We start from the raw sequence: 23,911 nt of genomic DNA, 5'->3' as shown, positions 1-23,911 counted from the left end.
GTCTATTTTAACTTCTTGGTTGTCTGACTTCCATACAACTTAATTTTCTGTCAATTCTGGTTGTTAATCTGTTTCTAAATTGTTGTTGTTCCCATCTTGGTTGTGCGAGGAGACACAGTGTATCTACCTATGCCTCCATCTTGGCTGGAAGTTGTGTTGGAAATTTTTTTTATCTTTTGGTATATATCTGTTAACACTCAAACTATGGTCTTAAAATAAGAGGCCTTAAAATGAGTATGTTATTGTATGCAAATTACACCATCAAGTTTGATTAAAAAAAATAAAAGCATCACTTAGACAACAGAATGGGAAACTGATCAGAGGGGAGTGAGACGGAGAGAGATGAATTACGACGTTTCCGTGACAATCTAGGCAAGAGCTGATGGAGGCCAGAGCTGCCGTTGTGGGGAGGTGAAGGAGGGCCTATCATCAGAACAGCAGTAAAAAGGCAGTGGGATCAATCGCAGGATGACTGAGTACGGGGAAGGGCAGGACATGGGCTGACTTAAAGGTTCCGAGTGGGTGACCAAGTGATGGTGAGGAGAAAAATTAAGATTCATGGAGGATGATAATGAACCCCAGTTTGAATGTGCCGAGCCTGACAGGAGACATGTCCACAGAGAGAAACTCTGGAGGCAGATGGACGCATACTGCAGGTCAGAGGATGTGATCTGGGGGGTCGACGTCATGGTGCCCATTGATGTCGACAACTATGTATGGGTGTCACATGTCAGGCCAGGATGAAAGGGATCGCTGAGAAAAGTACAGTTAATTTGATGAAATAATTCAAGTGTTTTCTCTCCCATTTTGTTGTTATAAAGTTCTTTCCATGGTAACATTTTTGAAGCCCATCAATGGCTTAAAGGTAAAACAACAAATAACAACAAAATGGAAGCAAAGCAAATGGAGAACTTAAACACGCAAGTCTTGAGCATAAATCACCCCCTTTATAGCCTGGACCGAGGCACGATGTTTGGTCCCTCCCCTAGCTGAAAGAGAGGTAGGTCGAAGAGGTGGGGAGACCGAGGCTCACACGAGCAGGGCTCACGGGAAGCCTTGCACTGCCCCGATGGAAAATTGGACCACCTGAACAAAGACGGTTACTAGAAAATTCAACAATTTGCGGGCATGAAGCCATACAGTTCATGTGTGCTTGGTGTGCTTATCAAAACTTGGGGGGCAAAGACCATACTTTGAGATTTTCAAAAGTCAATTACCATTAGCTTTTTACTTTTCCAAAATTTCCATTTTTTTAAAAGAGGAAATTTATACTTGCTATAAATAAAGAGATCAAACAGACAAACACACAAATTAGGAACTATTGCATGTTCTGAGCATACATTTTCCCATACCGGATACATTCCAGGTCTTGAAGATGTATTCTGCAACCTCGAATCCTGGGGTGGTAGGTGGTCAGGCATCTGTGGCTCAGACCCAAAGTCTTTCATCTTTTGAAGCTGTTCTTTCTGTTCCCTATAAACAAATAAAATTGCCATTGTACATAAGGCATGTCTACTCCATTCCTAAATGACTACAATTAATACAGAATAACAACAACAACCACCACAAGACGTAAAAATCTCGTTCTAAAACCCTCTGCAGTGCTCACAGAATACCTCTAGGGTAACGACGCTCTCTTGCCTTTATGTAGCTTACTGATCAGTCATCTCTGACCTATAGTTATAAATTATTGAAGATCTTCAAGGACAAACACTACAACCTGCCTCATTAGTCTATTCTAGTATTTCATGTACTTGTCTTGTTTTTTTTTTTCATCCAACCAAAAGCTCTCTTGCCATTTTTGGGGGGTCAATACTCTTTATTTAGACCAGAGGCTGCAAAATGGTGGCCCATGGGCCAAATATGGCATATACAAGTTTTTTTTGGAATTTGGTGTTCCCATCAGTTTTCAAAATCTGAATTAGTTGCCATTATTTACAAAGAAAAATATTTCATACAGAAATTCATTTTTTAAAAAGATTTTATTTATTTTTAGAGAGAGGGGAAGGGAAGGAGAAAGAGAGGGAGAGAAACATCAATGTGTGGTTGCCTATCAAGCACCCCTAACTGGGGACTTGGCCCACAACCCAGGCATGTGCCCTGACTGGGAATTGAACCGGCAACCCTTTGGTTCGCAGGCCGGCACTCATCCACTGAGCCACACCAGCCAGGGCCAGAAATTAAATTTTTAAAGAGATTTGGTAACATTGAGCCTACATTCCCACATGCCAACAAAGAGCTGCGTGGAGTAGTGGCTGCCCACTGCGGACGAAGGCAGCTTGCCACGCTCCTCACCACACACTCACTAGAGCTACACTGGCCCATCTTCTCTCACTTTTGTCACCTGTCTGCCTCTTGTGGGCACTTTAGTTAATGGTCCCTGCTGTATAGGCTGAGAACAATGGTCAGTCTACACATTTGAAAACAACACTTTATTTTCTTAAGAAGTAATGTTTAAGTTTTCCTTTAAACATCTGGTCAAATTCCTTTTACTTTTCCTTATGATGTCCACCTTAAACACATGTAACATCTATTACAACTTCTTTAGACCTTTTACAATCTTCTCCCTACGTGTGTAAAGTGTAGTGACCCAAATGGACACAGAATAAGGGTCAAATATATAAAATTATTATTTTATGCCTTGTGTGAATCATGACTGTACCAACACCACATAGCTCACTTGTATCCAACTATGACCGCTCTTACCCCGCATTTCACCTACTCTGTTTAATTATGTTTATGTTGCCTAGAAAGAGCTTTTTTTAAAAAAAGGATGAAGAAGAAGCACCTTTTATCCAGCATTTCTATGCAAAGCAATAATGGATGGAAAAGTAAACTTTTAAAAGAAAAGGAAGGAAACCTTGGCAGCTTAGCAACACCAATCAGCTTGGTGTTTTCCAAAAACAAAATAGATTTCAGAGTTAGATGGACTGTGTTCGAATTCTAGGCTTGCCACTTATTAGCCAAGTGGACTTAACCTCTCTGAGCCTTCCTGTCATTTGTGAAGTGGGATAATACAACTTATACAGGCCTTTTGAGATCTAAGGATTTGAGATAGGAGAACTGAGATAGTATGTGCTGAATTATTAGCACAGTGGCCAGCACACTGGATTATTAAATTAAAGGAGTCTCTAATTGAAAAGTGAATTGTATAGTAGCTAGGTGTTACAGGGCATGCTTTCTACACCTTCGTTAACAATCTGGAGAAGTTAAACCTCAACCAGAACATATCTTCTACAGACCACAGAAATCTGTTTTGCTGTCTGATCTTTCATCTTTACCTACAAGTATTTTTTCTCATCATACCGTTCTAGTCGTAAAGGTTCCACTATAATTTCAGTTGGTGTAATTCACAAATATAGACCAGAATTGAATAATGAAAGAAACACAATACATTGGAATACATCAAAACCTAACCATTAATTTATTTTCTCAAAACATTGCTAATTCTTAAGAAACTGCTCAAAAAGCTTGCAATATGTCAATGACTCCTAAATGCTTATCTTAGAATACAGCTAGCTTAAGGATGAAACAATTAATATACACAAAGCACTTAGTACAGTTCCTGGAACATCATAAGCATACAATACATGTTAGCTTTTGTTATTATTGCTACTACATGGAAAGCATTATGTAGATACCAATACATACACAGCAAGTTGATTGCAAGTCAAGAAATCCAAATTCTATTCTCCATCTCACAAAGAAAATATTTGATTATGAGCAAACAAGTAACATCCTCAAGTAGAGATATCTGCTTCTAGTTATAATGAAAGATAAAACATCCCCAAAGAAAGTATCAATGATTAGACAAATCTGAGGATGCTTCCAGATAAACCATTCTTAGCTTTCAACAGAGAAAAACATGAGTCCTTACAGCACTTTCTAAAGTTGTATCAAAGATTAGTGAGTATGAAGTCTATCAGATTTAATACCAAAGAACCGCCTCTTGGGGAAAGCAGAATGTTACATACGAGCTCTGAGCCCCAGAGCACTAGAAAGTTGAAGTTTGACACTTGAAACATGCACAGGCATGGCATGTTAGCAACACATCTATAAAAGCCAAGAATGGCTATCCAATTTTCATATTTCAGGACATCAGTTTATAATTAACACAGTTCCAAAGTACCCGCCCTCACCCCAAAACAGCACAGAATGACCAGAGGTATAAATTCAAGTTGTGCGGTAAGAACTTGAAGTAAAATTAATTCCATTCACATACATCACAATAGTTTAAAAAGAGCATTCTGAATGTGGTTTCGGCTAAAAGAAATGATCTTAAGTAGTCAACTTACCGAAGCATTTTCAGTTCTTGTGCAGCTTTCAAAATGATTTCGTGCTGCCTCTGACTGAGAACCATTACCCCTCCAAGGCCTTGGTCAGAGTCTAAATTTGCATCCGACCCCATCATTTCAGAAGAATGATGTGAGGAGGGCATATGTTCCGCAATGGGGGAATGTCTATCCACATCAGATGGGTACCATCTGTCTGACAACCGTTCTCTTTCCCAGTCCATTCTGTCAGGTATATAATCTCGCTTTTCCCGCCACGTATCTCCTCTTTCTGGATACTCTCGGATCCTCAACTCACCCCTATCACGGAAATCTCGATCATACCCATGGTCTCGATTTCTTTCTTCTCTCCATCTATCATCCCGATATCTATCCAAAGGTGGAAGAGGTGGGAGGGGCGGTAAAGGTGGAAGAGATGGAATATCCCGTTCACGGAACTGTGATTCTTGTTCATCCAGCGGTCTCCCATAATCTCTGTCCCACTCATTATCCAAATTTCTATCATACACATCCATCGGTCTTCCGATCCGATCCATATCCCTGTCCATGTCCCTGTCCATGTCCCTGCTGTAGTCCTCGTCCATATCCTGATCTCTCTCCCAGTCCCCCCACCACGGGCCTCGTCTATCTCCATCATGAGATCGAGATGGTGGTGCTGGGAACCTGTCCTCTCTGTTATATGGATCTAGAGTATCATCTCGATAGTCCCGTTCACATTCTCTCCAGTATCTCTCTCTATCCCAATCATCAAGTCTTTCTCGTTCCATTGGGGCATTCCTACCATCTAAAGGGAACTCCTCATGCCCTCTCTCCTCTCCATGGTTCCACGGAGCTCTAGGTGGCTCATCTCGGTGGTAAGGATACATTTTTTCCCCATCTCCTGACTCAGGTCTAAATGGACCTCTGTCACGGCCCAAATCTGGTCTTCCCAGTCCCCTTTCCCGACTGCCAGGCCCTCGAGGTGGTGCCCTCTCCCTGCTCCCAGCTCTTCGAGGTGGAACTCTTTCTCTACTCCCGGCCCTTCGAAGGGGTCCTCTCTCCTGACTGCCAGCCCTCCGAGGTGGTCCCCTTTCTCGGCTGCCGGCTCTACCCCTGTCCTGGCTGCCTTGCATACCACACGGCACTTTCTCCCGACTGCTCCCTGGCCTCACCAACCCTCTGTCCCGATTGCCTTCTCCTCTGCTCATCTTCTCTCGACTGTCTTCTCTTCTACCCATCATCTTATCATGAAAGTCTTCTTGCTTGATCAACCCTGGGCCCCTGCTGATTGCCTGGCCTCGACCTCTATTTACTAGTCCTTTATCCTGCATGTCTTCCATTCTGCTTTGCCCAGGACCTCGGTAAGATGAGCTGCTGTCTAACTTATCTCTGTTATCTGGCTGAAGCAGCCCTTTATCTTGGTTGTCTCCAGAGTGGGGCAGACCAATACCTAAAGGCTTAAACTCACTGTCTGCAGTCGATGATGATGCCGCTACTATTGCTCCTCCCTCCATCCCCCCTGTTTTTGAGGAAAAAGTAGATTGAGTAGGTAGAGGTTTATTTGCAAGGGATACAGGCTGAGTAACAGCTTGGGTTTTGTCCATTTGAGTCTCCATACTTTGAGAATTCTGGTCCCAATTAGAAGGCTCTATGGGCCCTTCCGAGACTTCGCTTTTAGGTGGCTCTTGCTGAGAGTCGCTTAGATTCTCATTTGACTGAGCCGCCTTGGCATCCTTTACATCTGCACCAATGGATAATGCAGCGGATTGCATTTTTAAATTCTTCTGCTGGTTACTATTGGTGTCTGCTAATGGTTCTTTGTTTCCTGAAAGAGGTTCTGCTTGTGACTTAGGTTGCTGCTGATGTTGCTGTCCCAAAGCTGGTTTGGGGCCTTTCCACTGTGGTCCACTCTGTCGAGGACTTAGGGATGTATTGGGGGTAATATAAAACTGAGATGCTGGCCCCCGGGGAATCATCCCCCATTTGCTTTTAGTGCCCTCTGCTGGGTGACCTTCATATCTGGGTCTTGGCCCATCGGGGCGATTTCCTTCAAAACGAGGCCCTTTGGGTCTCGGTCCTTCACACCTTGACCCTAAATCCTCAAATCTTCGAGGACCATCAAATCTACAAGTAAAACAAAAGATATTACTCAAGACAGTAAAGCAGAAAAAAAAAATTCTCCACGTAAAAATATCTGAGGCAACCTTGCCTTAGAATCTGTTCACAACACTGACTCTTCCAGTCATCAAACAAACCCTGAGGTTTCTGAGACTCAGAACCGGCACGGCGCGGTGGCAGTGCTCTGAAGGTCTCAGGACAGGCTTTGGAAATCCTGTCAGTTTCATGTCCTTCACTTCAACACATCTCCTGCAGCAAGTCACTGATATACTGAATTGTTAAAAAACAATTATAAGTATTGTGCCTTAGTAGACAGAAAAGTCCACTCATTTTAATGGAAAAAAAAAATTCCACAGCTATCTTCAAGAGTACATTCAAATTTAAAATATAACTAAAAACTATGAGACAATTAACAAGATAATACACTATGATTATAAATATCGCTGGAGCTAGCATTATCATTTTGACTCATCGACAAAAGTCTTAAAAACCAGCAGCCAGCCGTATCTTAGTTGTGCGCCCTGACGTTTTAGAAGTCTGGACAGAGATGCTGTTGCCGTGGACCCACTCACGGTTGCGGTGAGTATTCAGTGCGTGCATCCCATCGGTTAGACACTACACTACAGGCAAGGGATGTATGAATAAATGTCATCTGTGCAAAGGGCTTACAATCAAGAGTAAAGAGAATCTACGATTAAACATGGTTACACGTGTAATGACTAACTAAAGTCTCCCTGCATATGACCAGGGCAGCGGAAGAAGGAACGGTCAATTCCACTGGGGTGGTGGTTGGGGAATGCTGTTCATGAAGGCTTTATATGACAGAAGATGCTTAAATTAGTCTGAAGGACAACTCCTCTCGGATCAGGCCAACAGAGGCTGTTAGAGATGAAGGCGGTGGGAGGCAAGGGCATCTGAGGCTAAGGAAGCATGAGGAGGAGAGGCAGAGAAACATGCCAGCAGAGCGTGTACGGAAACGCACACAGTTTGGCATGGCCGAAACCGATAGCAGACAGAGTCGGGGAGAGCTGGGGAAGGAGGAGGAGTGGGAAGGCAAGCGCACTGAGAGAGAAGGTACAGAGGCAGGCAAGCGTCAGTGTCCAGAAGACCTTGTATGCCTTGTATGGCAGACCCTACTACTGGTGCTCCTCCGGTATCCATTTCCCCTTCTCTGCATTGACTGAGCTTCCCCACTTTCAGCTGGAAGAAGGCTGGCCGGACTAAAGACTCTCATTTTCCAGCTCTCTAGCAGCTACAACTTGTAGTCATGTTCTGGCCAGTGGGCTGAGAACGAAAATGACTTACTCTTCCTTCTGGGCACATCCTCCTCTTCACCACCTCCTTTTTCGTGCTGGCTCTAACATGGCAGGAACGCTCTCTCGGACCGTATGGTTGAGGGCAACATACTAAGGGACGGTAAAGTAACAAACCAGAAGGAACTTGGATCCTGACCCTGCAGAGCCATCACGTAAGTCCTGAGGGAGCATAAACCTCTAACTTGTTAAAACTACGTGACTTTGGACTTGTTATAATGGATGAATTAATTATGCTGGGTAAGAACTGCAAATTATCTTATAAGCATTTAGAGCCACTAAATAGGACCTGATTTTTTTTTAAGTTGCTCTAGCAGAAAAGTATCATGTGGATAGGTGAGAAAAACTTGTCATAGATTGTTTCCACAATTTGGGTAAGTGAAGGTGAAGCCCCCAGGTCCAAGGCAGTGACCGACATGAAAATGTAGAGGAGGAGAGAAAAGCAAGAGATGCGAGGGAAGTTACAATGGATAGAATTTTTTAAAAGACTCCCGTAAGATTTTTCCCTGACTGGTGTGGCTCAGTTGGTTGGGCCATGCACCACAAAGCAAGGAGCTGCCGGTTTGATTCCTGGTCAGGACACATGCCTGGGTTATGGGCCAGTCCCAGACTGGGGTGTAAGCAAGTGGCAACTAACAGATGTTTCTCTCCCTCTCCATCTCCCTCCTTTCCCCTCTCTCTAAAAAATAAATAAAATCTTAAAAAAAAAATTTCCTGTAAGATTTTATTTGAGCCAAGTTGAGGACAATTGCAGGGAAGCAAGATCTCAAATGCTCCCTAAAGCAGACGGACTTTTCTCATAGGTGGGGTTTAAATGACAACAGAAAGGGGAGAATTTAGTGCCATTCCAAGGTTCCTGGCTTAGATGACTGCGTGGACAGGGATGCCTTTCAGGAATTAATGAAAAGTAGGCTTTTGTTTCACTCATTTGGAAAAATCATGGGAGGGTAATAAATTCAGTCTCAGCAACATTTTTACTTCCTATCCCCGTGCCATTAGTGTTGCTGGTCTGGAAGCCTTCGCTCCAAAGGGGGGAATGCTCTCCCATCAGAGGACACAACAATGACTCCATCGGTCTCGAGCTGAGACTGCCACCTGGCCACTCCGGGTTCTGCGTCAACAGGCAAAGAAGGGAGTCACCGAGCTGGCCGGCGAGCGCCGGTCCTGACTTTCAAGGGCAAACTGGGTTACTCCTACACAACGAGGGCGAGGGCGAGGCGGAGTCTTGTCTGGGCAGCAGATCTTCTCACGCACCGTAGTACTTCCGTGTCCTGCAGTTACAGTCAACGGAAAACTACAGTAACACAATTAGGCAGGACTGCAAATAGCCCAGACCTTTCAAGAATGAAGGTTTGGGTGACCCACCAGGCAAGGAACCGGGACCAGCCTCAGGTGCTTGCTGAGAGCAAAGGGAATACTGAAAGGGTAGTGAAAGAAGGTAGTTATAAACACTAACCAACTATGATTACGTGACCAGATGTAGGAATAAGGACTGTGACAGATGAGTATTTCTTCCTTAATTTGATATTATATGCTTAAATATGTACATATACTAGTTAAATGTGTTCTTAAAGGTTTTATTTATTATTTTTAGAGATGGGGAGAAAGGGAGAAAGAGAGGGAAGCATCAGTATGTGGTTGCCTCTTGAGCACCCCCTACTGGGAGCCTGGCCTGCAACCCAAGCACTTAAGATGCATTAATAATTGTTACCTTTCTGTATCAGAATTTGTTATAAAATATCAGAGGAAGTATGAACCAGCTAGAAGAATGATGAAGATATTCCAAAGGTGAAATAAAATGGATTTTATATCCTCTTCTGGGGAAAGGGTTAGAATGTTTTTGGTTGTCCAGGGATATTTCATGGGTACAGAAATGTTCCTCATGACCCACCCTAATCAGAAACACACAAGAATGAGAACTCTGGGAAACAGGCGTCAGCCTAGCCAAGGTGACACTTTAAAGTCATAACAACAAACACACAGACCCACTAAAAACAGAGAGAAGGGCGCCACCAGCAGATGAGTATTTTGTTTCTAAATTCTGAAAGACAAAGAACACACAGGAAGGGTGGGGGACACAGGGACGAGGAAGAGGCTGCAGTTTCGAGTGCTGGCAGCAGAAGGCGGGACCGGCTCGCCTACAGAAACCCAGGGCGGTCAGGATTCTGTCACCAGGGATGCCGGGGAGGGAACGACAAGAATAAGACTTGGGGGCTAAAAACGTGTAAATTAAAATCTACATTCAGAACCATCAACCAGCCTTTCCCTGGGCTGAATGTCTCTAAATTCTTGAATGTGAGGTCCCCTAACATGAGCAGTTCTTTGCCCTACCACCTAGAGCAAAGCTCCTGATCAGCCTGTCAGTGTCTCCCACTCTCAAACACAGATGGACAACTGAGGATCACCAGTTAGTTGAGAAATGTCTCCAAAATGAAAGACCAAAGGTAAACCGTACACAAATATGGAGAAAACAGAGGTAATGCAGAAAACCGGAGAGAATTTACACACACACACACACACACACACACACCAAGAACTGCTATATGTAAAAGGGAACAGAACCAGAAAAACTGTAGAAAAGTCTTTCAATTCTCAAAATAAAAATGCAATAAAATGACTAAAAGTATCTCACAAAGTACAACAAAATGAGAAAAAGACAAATATAATCAATCAAGCAGGTTGAAAATTCTTCTAATCAGTTCCAGAAAGAGAAAAACAGAAAAGACAAAAAAAAATTCATGAAGAAATAGCACAAAGAAATTTCTCAGAGTTGAGATTCTCTTCTCCAGACAGAAAGGGCCCTGCTCAATCAGTATGCAGCACAATCAACTAAACAAACAAACAAACAAACAAACAATCCACTGAAATTTGAGAATACCAGAATTTTTTTTAAAAAGTTGCTGGAAGTAGAGAGAAGCTGTCTAAAAAGAATTGGAATAGCACAATAGCTGCATTAGGTGACAGAAGAAAATAGAACAGTGACCTAAAACTTTGAGGAACAATTATGTTCAACTTCAAATTCCACATCCAAAGGATAAGTGTGAGGTTAGGATAAAGACATCTGCAAACATGCAAGGACTCAAGAGAGTTTACCCTCAATACACAGTTTCTTGGTAAATTACTCAGGGAAGAGGAGGCACTAACCCACAAACAGGAAGCCAAGAGTTTCAATAAACAGTGTATCCAAATCCAGGAGGATAGTGGAGGGAAATAGGAGGGCAACATCTTGAGAGCAACCAACCAGCCAATCAGCCAACCAGTCTAGGCAAAAGCAAGAACATGCATGAATTTGGGACAGAGGTTTCCTCAAGAGAGACAGTGTTTTGGGATCTGGGGTTGATGGATTATTTGAAAGGTTTTTCAAAAAGACAACTGGAGATTCTGAAAAAGTTATTACATTAAAAGAAAGTGAAATCATAGTACACTGCCCACCTCTACAACAATCAACATTGTTTACTGATGTATCCAAATAGATATAAAGAGATGGGGCAGATGGGGTTAGAGAGTAATCTAAGAACTAAATAAACTTTTACCAGTACAGGAAGTAAATATATAATATCTAAAAAGTGTAAGTCAAGAAAGTTGCAGCATATTCTCTAGTTGCAGGGATATGAAGGTAACTACCAAAAGAAACAGCTAAAGAATAAAAGATGTAATTAGGAATCACATATAAGGTGACTTGGAACAGTGGAAGGCTGTTTTATTTTTTTTTTTTAACTATTTGTATGTATCAGGTTGATAAAATATAAAAATGTATTTCTTTTAAGAGTGCAGAGAGTGGATTATCCCTAACCAGGAAAAAGGCTTCTTCTGAAATTACAAGACAGGGCCCTGGTCAGGTAGTTCAGTTGGTTACAGGGTCATCCCAATAAGTCAAGGTTGTAGGTTTGATCCCAGGTCAGGACACATGCAAGAATCAACCAATGAAAGTGTAAATAAGCGGAACAACAAACTGATGTCTCTGTTTGTCTGTCTCCCCACTTCTACACCCCCACCTTCTCTCTCTCAAATCAATAAACATATCCTCGAGTGAGGATTAAAAGAAAGAAAGATGATGAGGATGGTAAGGTAAAGGCAGGAACTGAGTGGGCCCGAAAGCCCCGATTTTCTCTGTGAGGCAAGAATCTGAATTAAAGCTACAAAGCAAAACAAAGATGTTTGCTGAGGCCCAGAGAGCGGCATTAGGGAAGATGTCCACATCCAAAACCGTGAAGGCCCAGCACAGCTGCTGCTGGGCAGAGGGAAGGCGGCTGGCTGGAGACTCGTCAAAGGCTACAACACGATGCTAAGCATGGAGACCACACCTTTGCAAAGAACGAAAACAGCACTGCTTCAGAGCTTTTGATGGTTTGGTTCCTTGAAGTTACATTTATTAATTCGAAGTGCCTGGAATAACATCTTAAATTATTAAAATTATATAAAACCCTCTGCCTTGTATTCGATTCAGCACTATTAGTTCACATAAGTGATAAGACTACCCCCCCCATGTACAAGAGTCAACAAAGAACCGCTGTCCACACGTTATCTAGTGGTACACTTCTGAATGTGAACGAGATGCCTTCCTAACTAAACTACGAGTGCCTTGGAATTTTACCCATCACTGAGACATCACGGCATAAGCAAAGCTAACTCACTGTCAGGGACTGTGTTAGTGCTGGAAATAAAACTGATACAAACCTCAGGGAGTTCACAGTCCACAGGAAGAGAGACAAGCAAAGCAACAATCAGAACACAATTTAATAAATATGGGACATGCTGGTCTTGCTCACAAGGTATCCCCACTATCTGACTCACTGAAGGATCTCTGCATACAATTACCAAAGTGCAAGCCCGAGGGCAGGAGAGGCAGGAATTAGTGAAACAAACAAGGAACAGGAAAGGGGTTCCAGGCCAGAGAAGCACACGGGTAAAGGCCGGAGGCAAGACTAAGGTGGGGGGCACTGACATGTGCGTGGAGGAGGAGGAGGACGTGTTCTGCCGGCTGCGAGCCTGTGCACCTGGCACGCGGTCTCCGTGAAGGGGCAGGGTGCTTTGCTTTCAAGTTGAATTGCTGAGCAACAGCCAAGGGTCATTATTTTATTTTTACTTTGGGAATTACAAAACATTAAACGAATTGAAATATACCTTCAACACTACAGAGAAATGGCAACTAGTTATCAATACTGCACTTTAATATTTTTGAAGTTCAAGGTTGTATAAAATCATAAAACTATCAAAACCTTTTAGATTTATAAAAGTAAAGAGTTTTTAAGCTTTTGAGCCTAAAATATACTGAGATACTCATGTTAAAAATATGAACAAAAATAAGCCATCTTTAAGTCAATACAATGAAATACTAAGACCTTTTAACATATAAATGCATGTATTTGAAATAAAGAACATAGTGTCTATTCACTAAATACAACCACATAAAACACATGCATTGCACCATTGGTTAGATGAAAAGAAAACAAATATTTGATTTTAAATATTTAGAAAAGTTTTATCTGCACAATTATTTTATAAACCTCTAAAAAATAAAAACTGTAAAACTAGGTATGAAACCATTAGAACTAGGTATAGACACTTCAAATTATATTAAAAATACTCCAAATTGGATATAAACACTTAAGAAGTAGGGAGGATTACAAATACCCTTAAATAAGTTATCCGATTATCACAATGTTTACATATAAACATACTCAAATCAGCAGACTTGGGAAGTACAAGGTGTGACAATCTCGAATCAGATTCCTTCGGTGGGGGCAGAGTGTGGGCCAGGGGAAGTAGAAGAGGGTAAAGGCAGGATAATCAACAATCGATGGAAGGAGACTTCCCTTGGGGTGATGAACACCCACTACAATATACAGACGATGTATTGTAGAACTGCATACCTGAGACCTAAATAGTTTTATTAACCGATGTCACCCCAAGAAATTCAATAAAAATTCCTTTTGTTTTCATGTGAAATAACGCCTATATCCAAGATCCAAAAATCAAAATTCCCAAAGAGAAGCAAACCCTATAAGGAGGAACAGCCGTGACAAATGGAAGCATAAAGAAGAATGACAGTGCTCACGGTCCCTTGCTACTCCTAGTGGGACAGCCACAGAGTGGAAGAGGTCCACAATTCCGGTATCAAACCAGTCACCACGGAGATGGGACCGACCAGAAGCCTTGATGTTATAAAGATGTCAGTTCTTCCTAAAGTGGTCAACAGATCCCTGTCGAAATTCCAGCAGGTTTCTGAAAGTGGACACACTGATTCTAAACATTGTATGGGAGGTAAAAAGGACTGAGAACACTTAAGACAATCTCCAGATCAGGAATCGGCCAACTACAGTCCATGGGCCAAGTCCAGTTAAGGATAACTTTTTTACATGTTTACAGTTTAAAAAGAAATAAGAAAGAACTAGAAAAGAAAGACAAATATCTGACAGACACCAAACATGGCCTGCAAAGCTTAGGCATATTTACCATGTGGTCCTTCACAGAAAAGTCTGCCAGCCTCTGGTCTAGAAACAGAGCTGGAGGACTCACACTAAGAGACATCAAGGTTTACTATGAAGCTACAGTAATTAAAACCGTGCGACATCAGTGCAGGGACAAACCAGTAAACCAGAGGAATCAAGTCCGGGAACAAATCTACACATATAACCACTTCACTTATGATGAGGGGGACACTGCAAAGTACACTAGTACGGAGAGGGTGACTTTTTCAATTAAATGGTGCTGGGGTCAACTGGATAGCCATGTGGATGGAACTTGGACCCCTAGTTCATACCATACATAAAAGCAGTCGATTCTACATGGATTATTAATTTTAAAATATAAGGTAAAACAATAAAAAATATGATAATGTACTTACGGCTTTCGAGTAAACAAAGATTGCTTAAACAGGACACACAAAAAAGCACTAACCATAAAGAAAAAAATATCGATAATATTGGAAAACTAAATTAAAATAAAGAATTTCTATTAATCAAAGGCATCATTAGTCCTTGGGGTCCATCAGGGTTCACTGGACCCAATTACAGTTGCTGAGGTTGTTGTTTTTTTAACAGTTCTACTTGTAAAGATTGATATTTCATGACTTTTTTCTTACCGCCTTTCCAGAGAACAAAGAGAAAATTCACTTTTTAAAAAACAACAAAATTTAAATTATCTTGCAATTACCATATGGGATCCACTGGATCCTTTCACAAATCTAAGATATATTGTAAGATCCTAAGTGATTTTTGTCTATATCTTGAAATATTTTGTGATTTTCTTATCCTAGAATCCACTAATACTCATTGTTACTTATTACTTACTAACCCCAACTATGCCAAAGAAGATTAAAATACAAAGACAATAAAAGAATGACAGAACTGCCTGCCAGGAGGAGGCAAAGGTGAAATTCACTGTCGCATCCCCTTGCACTGCCCCACAGACTGCAGCCCATTTCTGGGCTCCGTGCAGGCCAACTGAGAACTCAGAAGTCTTCGTTTCCTGACCAGGGGGACAAAGAAGAGTGACAGAGAAAGTTGTACCAAAATTATCAGATGAATCCAAAGACAAATGTCTCTGTAGCTGCACTCCAGGCTTTAATAAAGATGTGAAATTTATCATAAGTACAACCTCCAACCCTGAGTCCTCAGATGACAATATCCTAAATGAATATTCTCAAACTCAAGATCTGATGCCTGAACAACACATTCCTATGAACAGAATGGAAATGTGGTATTGTCATCCTCTTAGTTATTAAGTAGGAAGGACTTCACATAATATTTTGTGGCAAGAACCTGGACCCTTCTGCTTGCTAAAAGAATATGTGACAGAATTATTTCATCTTTTATGATGTTTGCTAAAATTTACTTGATGTAAAGAGTTTTACTCTTTAAATTAGAATTTGTAGTAAGTTGTTTTTCACTCTCCTTTTATTCTTACGTCTGTAAATTTTTTTGTAAAATTACTTAAAATTTAAAAAATAAAAAGTGTCCATTGGACCTAGATGGTAAATGGTGAAGACTACTTTTCTGATATTCTGCAAAAAGTAAGAAGTGCTGTACAGGGAGCTCCAGTCAGGACAATCTAGGCACACGCTGGATAAACAACTAATATCTAGTGAACACGAAGAACTCCTACAAATCAAAGGAAAAAAACATAACCTAATAGAAAAATAGAGAAAAGATTTGAATTAGCATTTCCTAAAAGGAAATCCAAGTGAACAATAATCAAATGGAAAGGAATCAGCCTCATTCACCATCAGGGAAATATCAACTAAAGCCCCATTACAATGCCATTAAACATCCACCCAGATGGCTAAAATTTTAAAGTTTAACAATACTAAGTGTTGATGAGGATGCAAAAGAACTGGAACACAGAATCACTGCTGGTGAGAATGTAAATCGTAACAACCACTTGGAAAACTGACAAGATCTATCAAAGGAAAACGTATATATACCCATGATCAAGCAATTTTAGTCCTTGGTATAGGTCTAAACAAAATTCAACACCCACACACATAGACACGTGTGTATGCAGCTAAGGGGGACATCTGGCACCAGAAGACTCACGGTAGTACTTTTCATAATAACCAAAAACTTAAGTGACCATCAACATTAAAGGGGTAAACAGCCTGTGGTTTATTCATACAACAAAACACTGTACAGGAATGAGAATGCACCAACCAGCCACACACAACACGGTGACTCCCACAGTAATGTAATGTCAAGTTAAAGATGCCACTCAAAAGGGTACATACAATGTGACCCCATTTATATAAAATTCAAAAAAAGGCAAAACTAACCTATGGTGTAAAAAGGGAAAATGGGAAGGGACATGAGCGGGACTTCTCAGACACGTAAATTTCTATTTTGCGATCTGAGCAGTCATAACACGGGTGTTTCTACTTTGTACAAATTCATTAAGCTGAACACTTATGATTGTGCACATCTCTGTATGTTAGCCTTTAATAAATAAAGTTTCTCACTGAAAAACAAAAGGTTCTGGGAATCCAACGTTCACTGACATGACAGTTTTTGAGCAGTGGCAGTCTTCTAGAAGACCTGATGAATGTAGTCTCCCTCACACTCTCTCTCTCTCTCCCCCTCACACTCTCTCTCACACACACACACACACACACACACACACACACACAGTTTCGAAGCAGCTGCCCTGGATGCTGAACTACGTGGCATGCTACTTACACAGGATGAGTTACGTCACTTGACTTTTGGGGTACCTTTACATTTTTTAGAAAGCAGCTTAATCTAGATTTTGCAAAAACTCAAAGTACTTTTTAATACTTTAATAGTGTGTTATTGATAAATCAGTTATCTGTTTTATTCTTGTTTTTCTACCCAGCTCTGTTTAAAACAAAACAAAACAAAACAAGAGTGGCTTACCATATCAGTTATGTGCTTATGGCAAACTCAGAATTCAACTGGTAAAGGAAATTCACAAGTTTTCTTAACAGGGTAGATTATTCTTACCATAGTCTCTTTCACTAACTACCCAGATTCCCACTGATTTTTTTTCCCACCTAGTTACACAGGAGAAAAAAGAACTGTGCCTGGTCAATAGTCACGAACTGTCCTTTCTACGGGCTGAGTGAGCAGAAGTGGAAGAGGGTAGAAGCGGCAACGCCACAGCTTGGATGGACTGCGGAAAGGCTCTTAGAACAAGGTAGACGATGTGAGCAGGGTCCAGTTCAGTGACAAAAATGAAAGCTGCAGATGAAAAAACCGGGGAGGGATATCTTGCACCTAAAAACAATGTAATCAACATTCACCAAGGTTTCAGTAGACCAGAATGTTGGACCAAACTTAACTAGATGAAATGTAAAGCTGAAGTCTTAGAAAAAGAAAAAAGAAAGCAAAAAGCAACTGCACAAGCAGGATGAGAGAAACTCTGCCTAGTAACAGCTAGTGTGAAAAAGACCTTGAAAGCCTGTGAGACTGGTGACCAAAAAAAAAAAAGAGGCAATTTTTTCAGCTATATAAGCACATTTTTTATAATGAAACCAGTACAAGGGCTACGGTCCTCTGCATCTGAAGGAGACCTGACAAACCGAAGGCCCGTCAAAGGACAGTGAGCAGTACAGCATGAGGAGGCTGGGGTCGGTGTTAGTGTGAACGGAGAAGGGGAATCAGGATTCACGTGCTGGCAGAGTGGGTAAAGCAGGCTGGGGAAGTAGATGCGAGGGTGATGTGTAAGTAACTGTAGAAACATGTCCGCGGAAGAGAGGACAATTTGTTATGTGTTGTGCTGCAAGGGGAGATCTAGAATCAACAGGTAGAAGTTATAGTAATATATTTAGGGTCAATGTAAGAAATAAACTTTCTAGAAAATTGTCAGTGTTCAAGCAGAGTCCATCAGCTGCTTGTCGCAGGAAATACAATGAACTTGTAAGGGAAGCAGAAGGCCTGGACTCTAATTCCATCTCAACTATTTACTAGCCATGTCACCTGGGGCAATTCATTTACCACCTCTCCAAAGCTCAGCTTCCCTTATCCACTTCTCATGAGATCCATGAGAGGAATAAGGTAGGATGTGCGGCTGTCAAATCAAATGCAGCACAAACATGAGATGCTGTAACGGGGATACTGTATTAGGTCATTGCTAAGATCCTCCTAGCACTGAAGTTATTAACTGTATCTTGAGACAAGGAAAAAACTCAAAATAGGTCCTAAACTTACAAACTCCAGATGTGGTAGGCAAAAGAGAGAAATGTTAATATGACAGAAAAAAAAAGGGGGGAGCAGAAAATCTTTTATTTCATGAGATGTTAAAAATGTACTTCTGAGAGCAAATTAGTCACCAGATCTAAAGACAGTACTCAATCCAGGAGAGAAGTAGGAATTCAAACCAAGAAGATATACGTACTAAATAAATGAAGGCTACAAATGTATTTGCAGGTATGAACATCACTGAACCAGGGCATCAAGTACATACTTAACTGGTGCTTTTGCTCTGAGGAACCTCTGGACTCAGCTCCCACTGGGTATAAACTCAGGCTCAACTGTCCCAGGGACACGATCCTGAGCCCGTTACCCAATCCTCTCTGCCCATTTGCAAAGGATAAATACAGGGTATACAAACTCACCGGTTGCTGAAAAAGCTCCCTAAGAGAATGTACGTAAAGTCTCTGGTAAGGCCTCTGGTACCCAGAGGAACTCATGTTAATTGTCTCCAATTAGCTTTGATTTTGGGTGAAGTTTGTGTCATATTGTTTTCAGAATTATAAACTTAGGGAATAAAAGATATATTTTGTGCTCAATTATTGAAATCAGGTTTAAATTAAAAATGATGATGCAGATCCAGTGACACTGAGATGGAAAACTAACCAATGTACTGATAAGGGAAAGCAAATCACAAGACAATATACTTAGCGTGGTCCCATTTTTTAAGACATATATTTAAAAAATTATCTCTGGATAATAATCTCCAGTGGAATTAGGTAACTTCTGCTTTCTTCGGTACTTTTCTGTACTGTCTAAATTTTATATAAGGAGTATGTATTTCTATACAATTTCCACTTGGAAGAGAATCCTACTAAAATTTTTTTTTGTAGGAAAGTTACCACTGAGGTCAACTTGGGGAGGAAAGAGTCTTCTTTACCCTCACACCAAATTTCACTGCTTTGTTTCACTACAGTGTTGACTTACTCATCTTTACCTCTAATAGTCAGCATATTAGCTAACAAAGAGAAGTTATCAATTCAGCTATTTGTCAAATAAACAAAAAGCAAAAAAGATAAATTTAATATCACTTTTGAGGTTGAAAAGTCATAAAGAGATGGATAAGCATTACTCTAAAACATCACCTTCATCCTGCACTATAATCTCTACTTCAAAAAAAATGGGGGTATGTTATCATTATAGATTTCACTGTTGTGTCTAATAAATGAACAACACTAACATCATTAATTGTAAACCAGGAATGTGTATAGATTAAAAGGACCAGGAGAATACCAAATAATAAATGAAGCTTTTTATACCATCAAGGCCTACTCAGCCTAAACCAACAAATCAGCCAAACCACACAAACGAACAAAAAAGGCAGACCTACCTTGGCCCTTTTAGACCTTCCATGTAACTGCTTCTGGGAGGATCTGGAAGCAGTCCACCTGACCTCACTGGCATGTCCTTGACTGCAGTGATTGGCTGAGATGGAGCGACTGAAGACTCCCCAAGTCCTGGCTCAGATGAGAACGAACCGTAGGGCAGAGCAGACTTGCTCAGAGGACCTTTAGAATTCCCTTGTTCTGATGGGCCAATAGCTGATTGCAATGGAGGATGGTAAGCTGAGGGTGGGGCTGAACCAAAAGACACGGGAGTGGGAAGTAACGCTGGTCTAGGTTTCTCCGGATGTTGTGAAGTCTGAGAACTGGAGACTGGTGGAACTGGGGCTGTTGTTAATTGAGGAGGCATCCCTTGTGGAACCCCAGGGGGAGGTATTCCTGGAGGAGGTGTGGCTGAAGACAACGGTGGGAGGGGCATGACGGGTGGAGGTGCCGTTGAAGACAGAGACGGTGGGGGCAGAACTGGCGGGGGCCCTACAGAGGAGAGGGAGGGTGGGGGAAGGACTGGTGGTGGCCCTGTGGAAGACAGAGATGGAGGCATCACAGGTGGGGGCACAGAGGTTGGTAGAGAAGGTGGCATCACAGGTGGGGGCATGCCAGGTGGGGGCACGGAGGCAGGTAGGGCAGGGGGCATCACTGGTGGTGGCAATGATGGAGGCAGTACCGGAGGGGGCATTGTTGGCAGAGGTGGAGGCATCTGAGAATATGGAACAAAAGGAGGTGGCATTGACATGTTCCCCATATATTGGTTCTTCATGTTCTGAAATGAATTGACTCTCTCCTGGAGATAGGTCTGAGTGGCTTTCATGTGTCCCTGCCATGTTTTCCACTGCTTCTCATACTCCTGAAGCTGATCTTTATGAGGATAGGAATGAAGCTGCTCCTCCCACAGCTGAAACTCTCGCTCCCATTCTTGGTAGAGATGTTGAAACTGCTGCTGCTGCATCTCATAATGCCGCAGTTGCATATCTACAGACATGGTCTACAAATAAAGGGATTAAAATTATTTCAAGACATCCACCTAAGAGAATTAATAACAAGATAAATATCAATGAATCGAGGGCATTTGAGGTCTCAGGAGATTAAAACATTGAAGATTTTCAGAGGACAAGGATAAGCCTGTTAAATCCATTTAGTAATGACCACTCTCCCTTCCTCTGACTCAGTTCCACAGGGTGGGGCCAAAGGAGGGCTGCAGCTGTGAGTGCGGGAAACGGTTCATCCTTGTGTTACTAGTGATTAATTACTGTAGTGTTTTCCACATGAACGGCTGTAAGCCTACTCTTGCCCCACCCTGTACAGGTTATCACTGAGTTGGTAAAAAAATCAAAGAGTAAAGCAAATACCTACCTCAGCAATCAGTATTTTTCAAGTTTTTATATTACTGTGGATCACTTCAAGAACTTAAAAAAGTGACCTATTATTACAGACATATAGACAGGTTTGTACCTCACATATATAAGACTAAGTATCTTAGTCTTATATATTTAAGTATCTAAGTATCTAAGAAGTATCTAAGTCATTTCATCTTTTATGGTGTATTTGGTGGGTTTTTCATGATAGTTGCCTTAAATCTTTTTGGTGCATTTTTGCTTGTCTGTTACCATAGTGGTGTGTAGGCAAAACCTAAGTTAACTTGAAGTTACATGATAAGAACCCCAGTTCTTTTTTTTTTTTTCCACGTCAGACTGGTAATGTGCCTAATGTGCTGATGTCGTTACAAGGTTTGTGGGAGGCACATGTCACACAAGAGTGTGAACACCCAATCATCACACTTATGAACTACAAAAGGATCCAGAACCCCAGTTCTTAAATCCCTCGGTACAAGCACTTAGGAACTAGTAACAGCACACTAACACAGGTCTGGGGCGACACGAACAGAAGATGTCATTACGGCTTCCCCTCCACCAGAGCGCTTTCACAACGCCGCACTTCCCAAGCCCCCAAGTCAATGTCACAACTAACTAACTACGTGGGCACCTCTAGGGAAACACTTAATCGTCAATACGTGATATCTTTCCTTCCTCACACTTAAACCTCTTTAGGAATAACAGATCCTTTAAACGTCTCGGGGCAACCTCCCAAGCGTCCGCTGAGGAAGCACTTGCCTGAAGGTGTGGTGGCTGCTGTATGATCTGCTGGTACTGCTGCAGGATCTGCTGTAACTGAGTGTGCTTCTGCATTATTCCCTGATACTGGAAGCCGACTCGGTGCTGCTGGTGCTGCTGCCAGTGTGCAGCCGCAGCCTGCAACTGTTTCAACCTGGCGTCTTCTTCCGGGTCCTCAGACTAGAGGTAAAAGAGAATACATTCTTATTTAGGTCCTAAAACAGCAATGGAATCAGCAAGAAACTTGAATATTTTATAAAATATTATAATGTATTGCAATATAAAGTCCAGAATCCCTACAACTCTGCCTGATTGAGAAAAGCTTTTTTTTTTTTAAATCCTCACCTGAGGATATGTTTATTGACTTTAGAGAGCGAGGGAGGGTGTGGTGAGGGGGCAGGGAGAGAAACACTGATGTGAGAGGAAGTTGGATGGGCTGCCTCCCGACTGGAGACTGAACTCACAACTTAGGGATGCACCCTGACCGGGAGATGAAGCACAACCGTTTGGTGCGTGTCACGATGCTCCAACCAACGAAGCCACTTGGCTGGGGCAAAAAGCTGTTCTATCTTTAGATAGAATTCCTAGCTCTATCTATAGTGTGATCATGGATACCACTATAAAGGAGTTTATAAACTCCAGTCTTCACTAGAATAATAATCTCACTGTTCTTAAATAGGATAATCATTTCCCCTTGTGAAATCTTTCTTTTCCACCTTAGTCACTTTTCACCAATGGACTAAACTGTAATTACCATGATTAAATAAAGTCTCCACATAAGGCTCTCAGGAAAACAATGACCTTTGGACCAATGTGAGAACTTTCCATGTGCCAGTGAATTACGCTCAGTGACAAGGAGATGACATTTAACGCTCTAACCTCTATTTTGCAGATGAGGAAACGAGGCACAGAATGGGTCACTAACTTGCTCAGAGTCACCACCAGCAGTGCCTGGACTACAGCCTGGGAGTCTGATGACAAAAGCTGAAGTTCTAACTGTTGCTGCCTGCTGCCAATATGAAAATACCCAGCATCCCTTTAGTGCTTAGAGACATAATTTACAAGAGTGTTTAACTCTTACTTTCATTTAAACCATGGGACAAAAAGCCTTTTCTTTCTTTCTTTTTTTTTTTTTTCAAATTACTAGCAAAGCTTATTTAGAAAGTTACAGAGGTGGTAGGAGCGAGCCAGCTGGGCCGCACAGGCTCAGGAGACAAGTTACGGAGGCCGAAGAAGGGCCCTCGGAGCTTAGGAGAGGGAAGGGGAAGGCAATGCGCCAGGAGGGCCAAAAAATGCCTTTTCTAAACCTGGTAAGGCTTAAAAACACACACACATGAAAATACATATCCATTCATGACAAAGGTATATAAATGATCAGAAAAAGGCTGAACAATTTAATAAATACCAAATAATTAATTTTATGGTTACCTGGGATTCTTCAGGTGGGAGAGGGGGTGGTACTTCCTCATTAGGAGGAGGTAACGGGGGCTCCTCAGATGAAGGGGGTTCTGCTACTTGACTGGTGGCAGGTACTGGAACTTCTTTTACCGGCTTGGGTGCATCCTTTGCTATGACAGGACCCTTTTTGTGTCCTGGCAAATGCACTTTTGTCCTCTGCTGCAAACTAAGCAAGTGCTGTCGATACCAATACTGCTGCTGTTCCTACAACAGAAACCATTTTTAAGAATTTTACTTGGCAATGCTGTAAGCTGCAACTTGATGTTTACAGAGAGCCATATTTGTGTCTGTGTTCATGCATCTATACGCAAGAAAAGGCAAAGCCGGACTGAGAAAGGCAAATAAGCAAGATTTTCAGCTCCTTCCCCAAATTTATACATTGAGGTTAAACCATGCCGTACATATTAATTCAACATCTCTTCTCTCTTAAAACACATACTTTTGGAAGTGAGAGCAATCTTTTTGCTAAATGATTGGCATAAATCCTGTCAGTATTTACAGCTACTTGCTTTTAACCTGTTTTTAATTGGTTCAGATTTATCCACAGAGGTCTTTTAACTGATGAATATAACCAAACAGTCCTACTTCTGCTCTCTG

General features: G+C 41.7%; 1 protein-coding gene and 1 pseudogene across 6 annotated transcripts in view; both read right to left on the bottom strand.

Moving 5' to 3' along the window:
* Positions 1-23,911, bottom strand: part of YLPM1 (YLP motif containing 1) — a 61,790-nt gene that overhangs the window by 27,471 nt on the left and 10,408 nt on the right. For 3 of the 6 annotated variants that reach the window (XR_004900065.1, XM_036012219.1, XM_036012209.1), the window contains exons 2-6: positions 23,285-23,518; positions 21,857-22,036; positions 19,736-20,730; positions 4,296-6,395; positions 1,341-1,473 (exon numbers count right to left, since the gene is read on the bottom strand). Coding sequence is in view for 5 of the 6 variants with exons in the window: in XM_036012219.1 (XP_035868112.1) it covers positions 1,341-1,473; positions 4,296-6,395; positions 19,736-20,730; positions 21,857-22,036; positions 23,285-23,518 (3,642 nt within the window). In the remaining variant the exon portion in view is untranslated. The remainder of the gene's footprint in view (positions 1-1,340; positions 1,474-4,295; positions 6,396-19,735; positions 20,731-21,856; positions 22,037-23,284; positions 23,519-23,911) is intronic. The other 3 variants (XM_028506841.2, XM_036012224.1, XM_028506842.2) reach the window with 3 other exon arrangements.
* Positions 21,430-21,542, bottom strand: LOC114493735 (annotated as a pseudogene).

Source organism: Phyllostomus discolor, chromosome 1 (genome assembly GCF_004126475.2).
Source record: "Phyllostomus discolor isolate MPI-MPIP mPhyDis1 chromosome 1, mPhyDis1.pri.v3, whole genome shotgun sequence".
Taxonomy (NCBI): domain Eukaryota; kingdom Metazoa; phylum Chordata; class Mammalia; order Chiroptera; family Phyllostomidae; genus Phyllostomus; species Phyllostomus discolor.
This window is presented reverse-complemented; position numbering and strand designations above follow the sequence as displayed.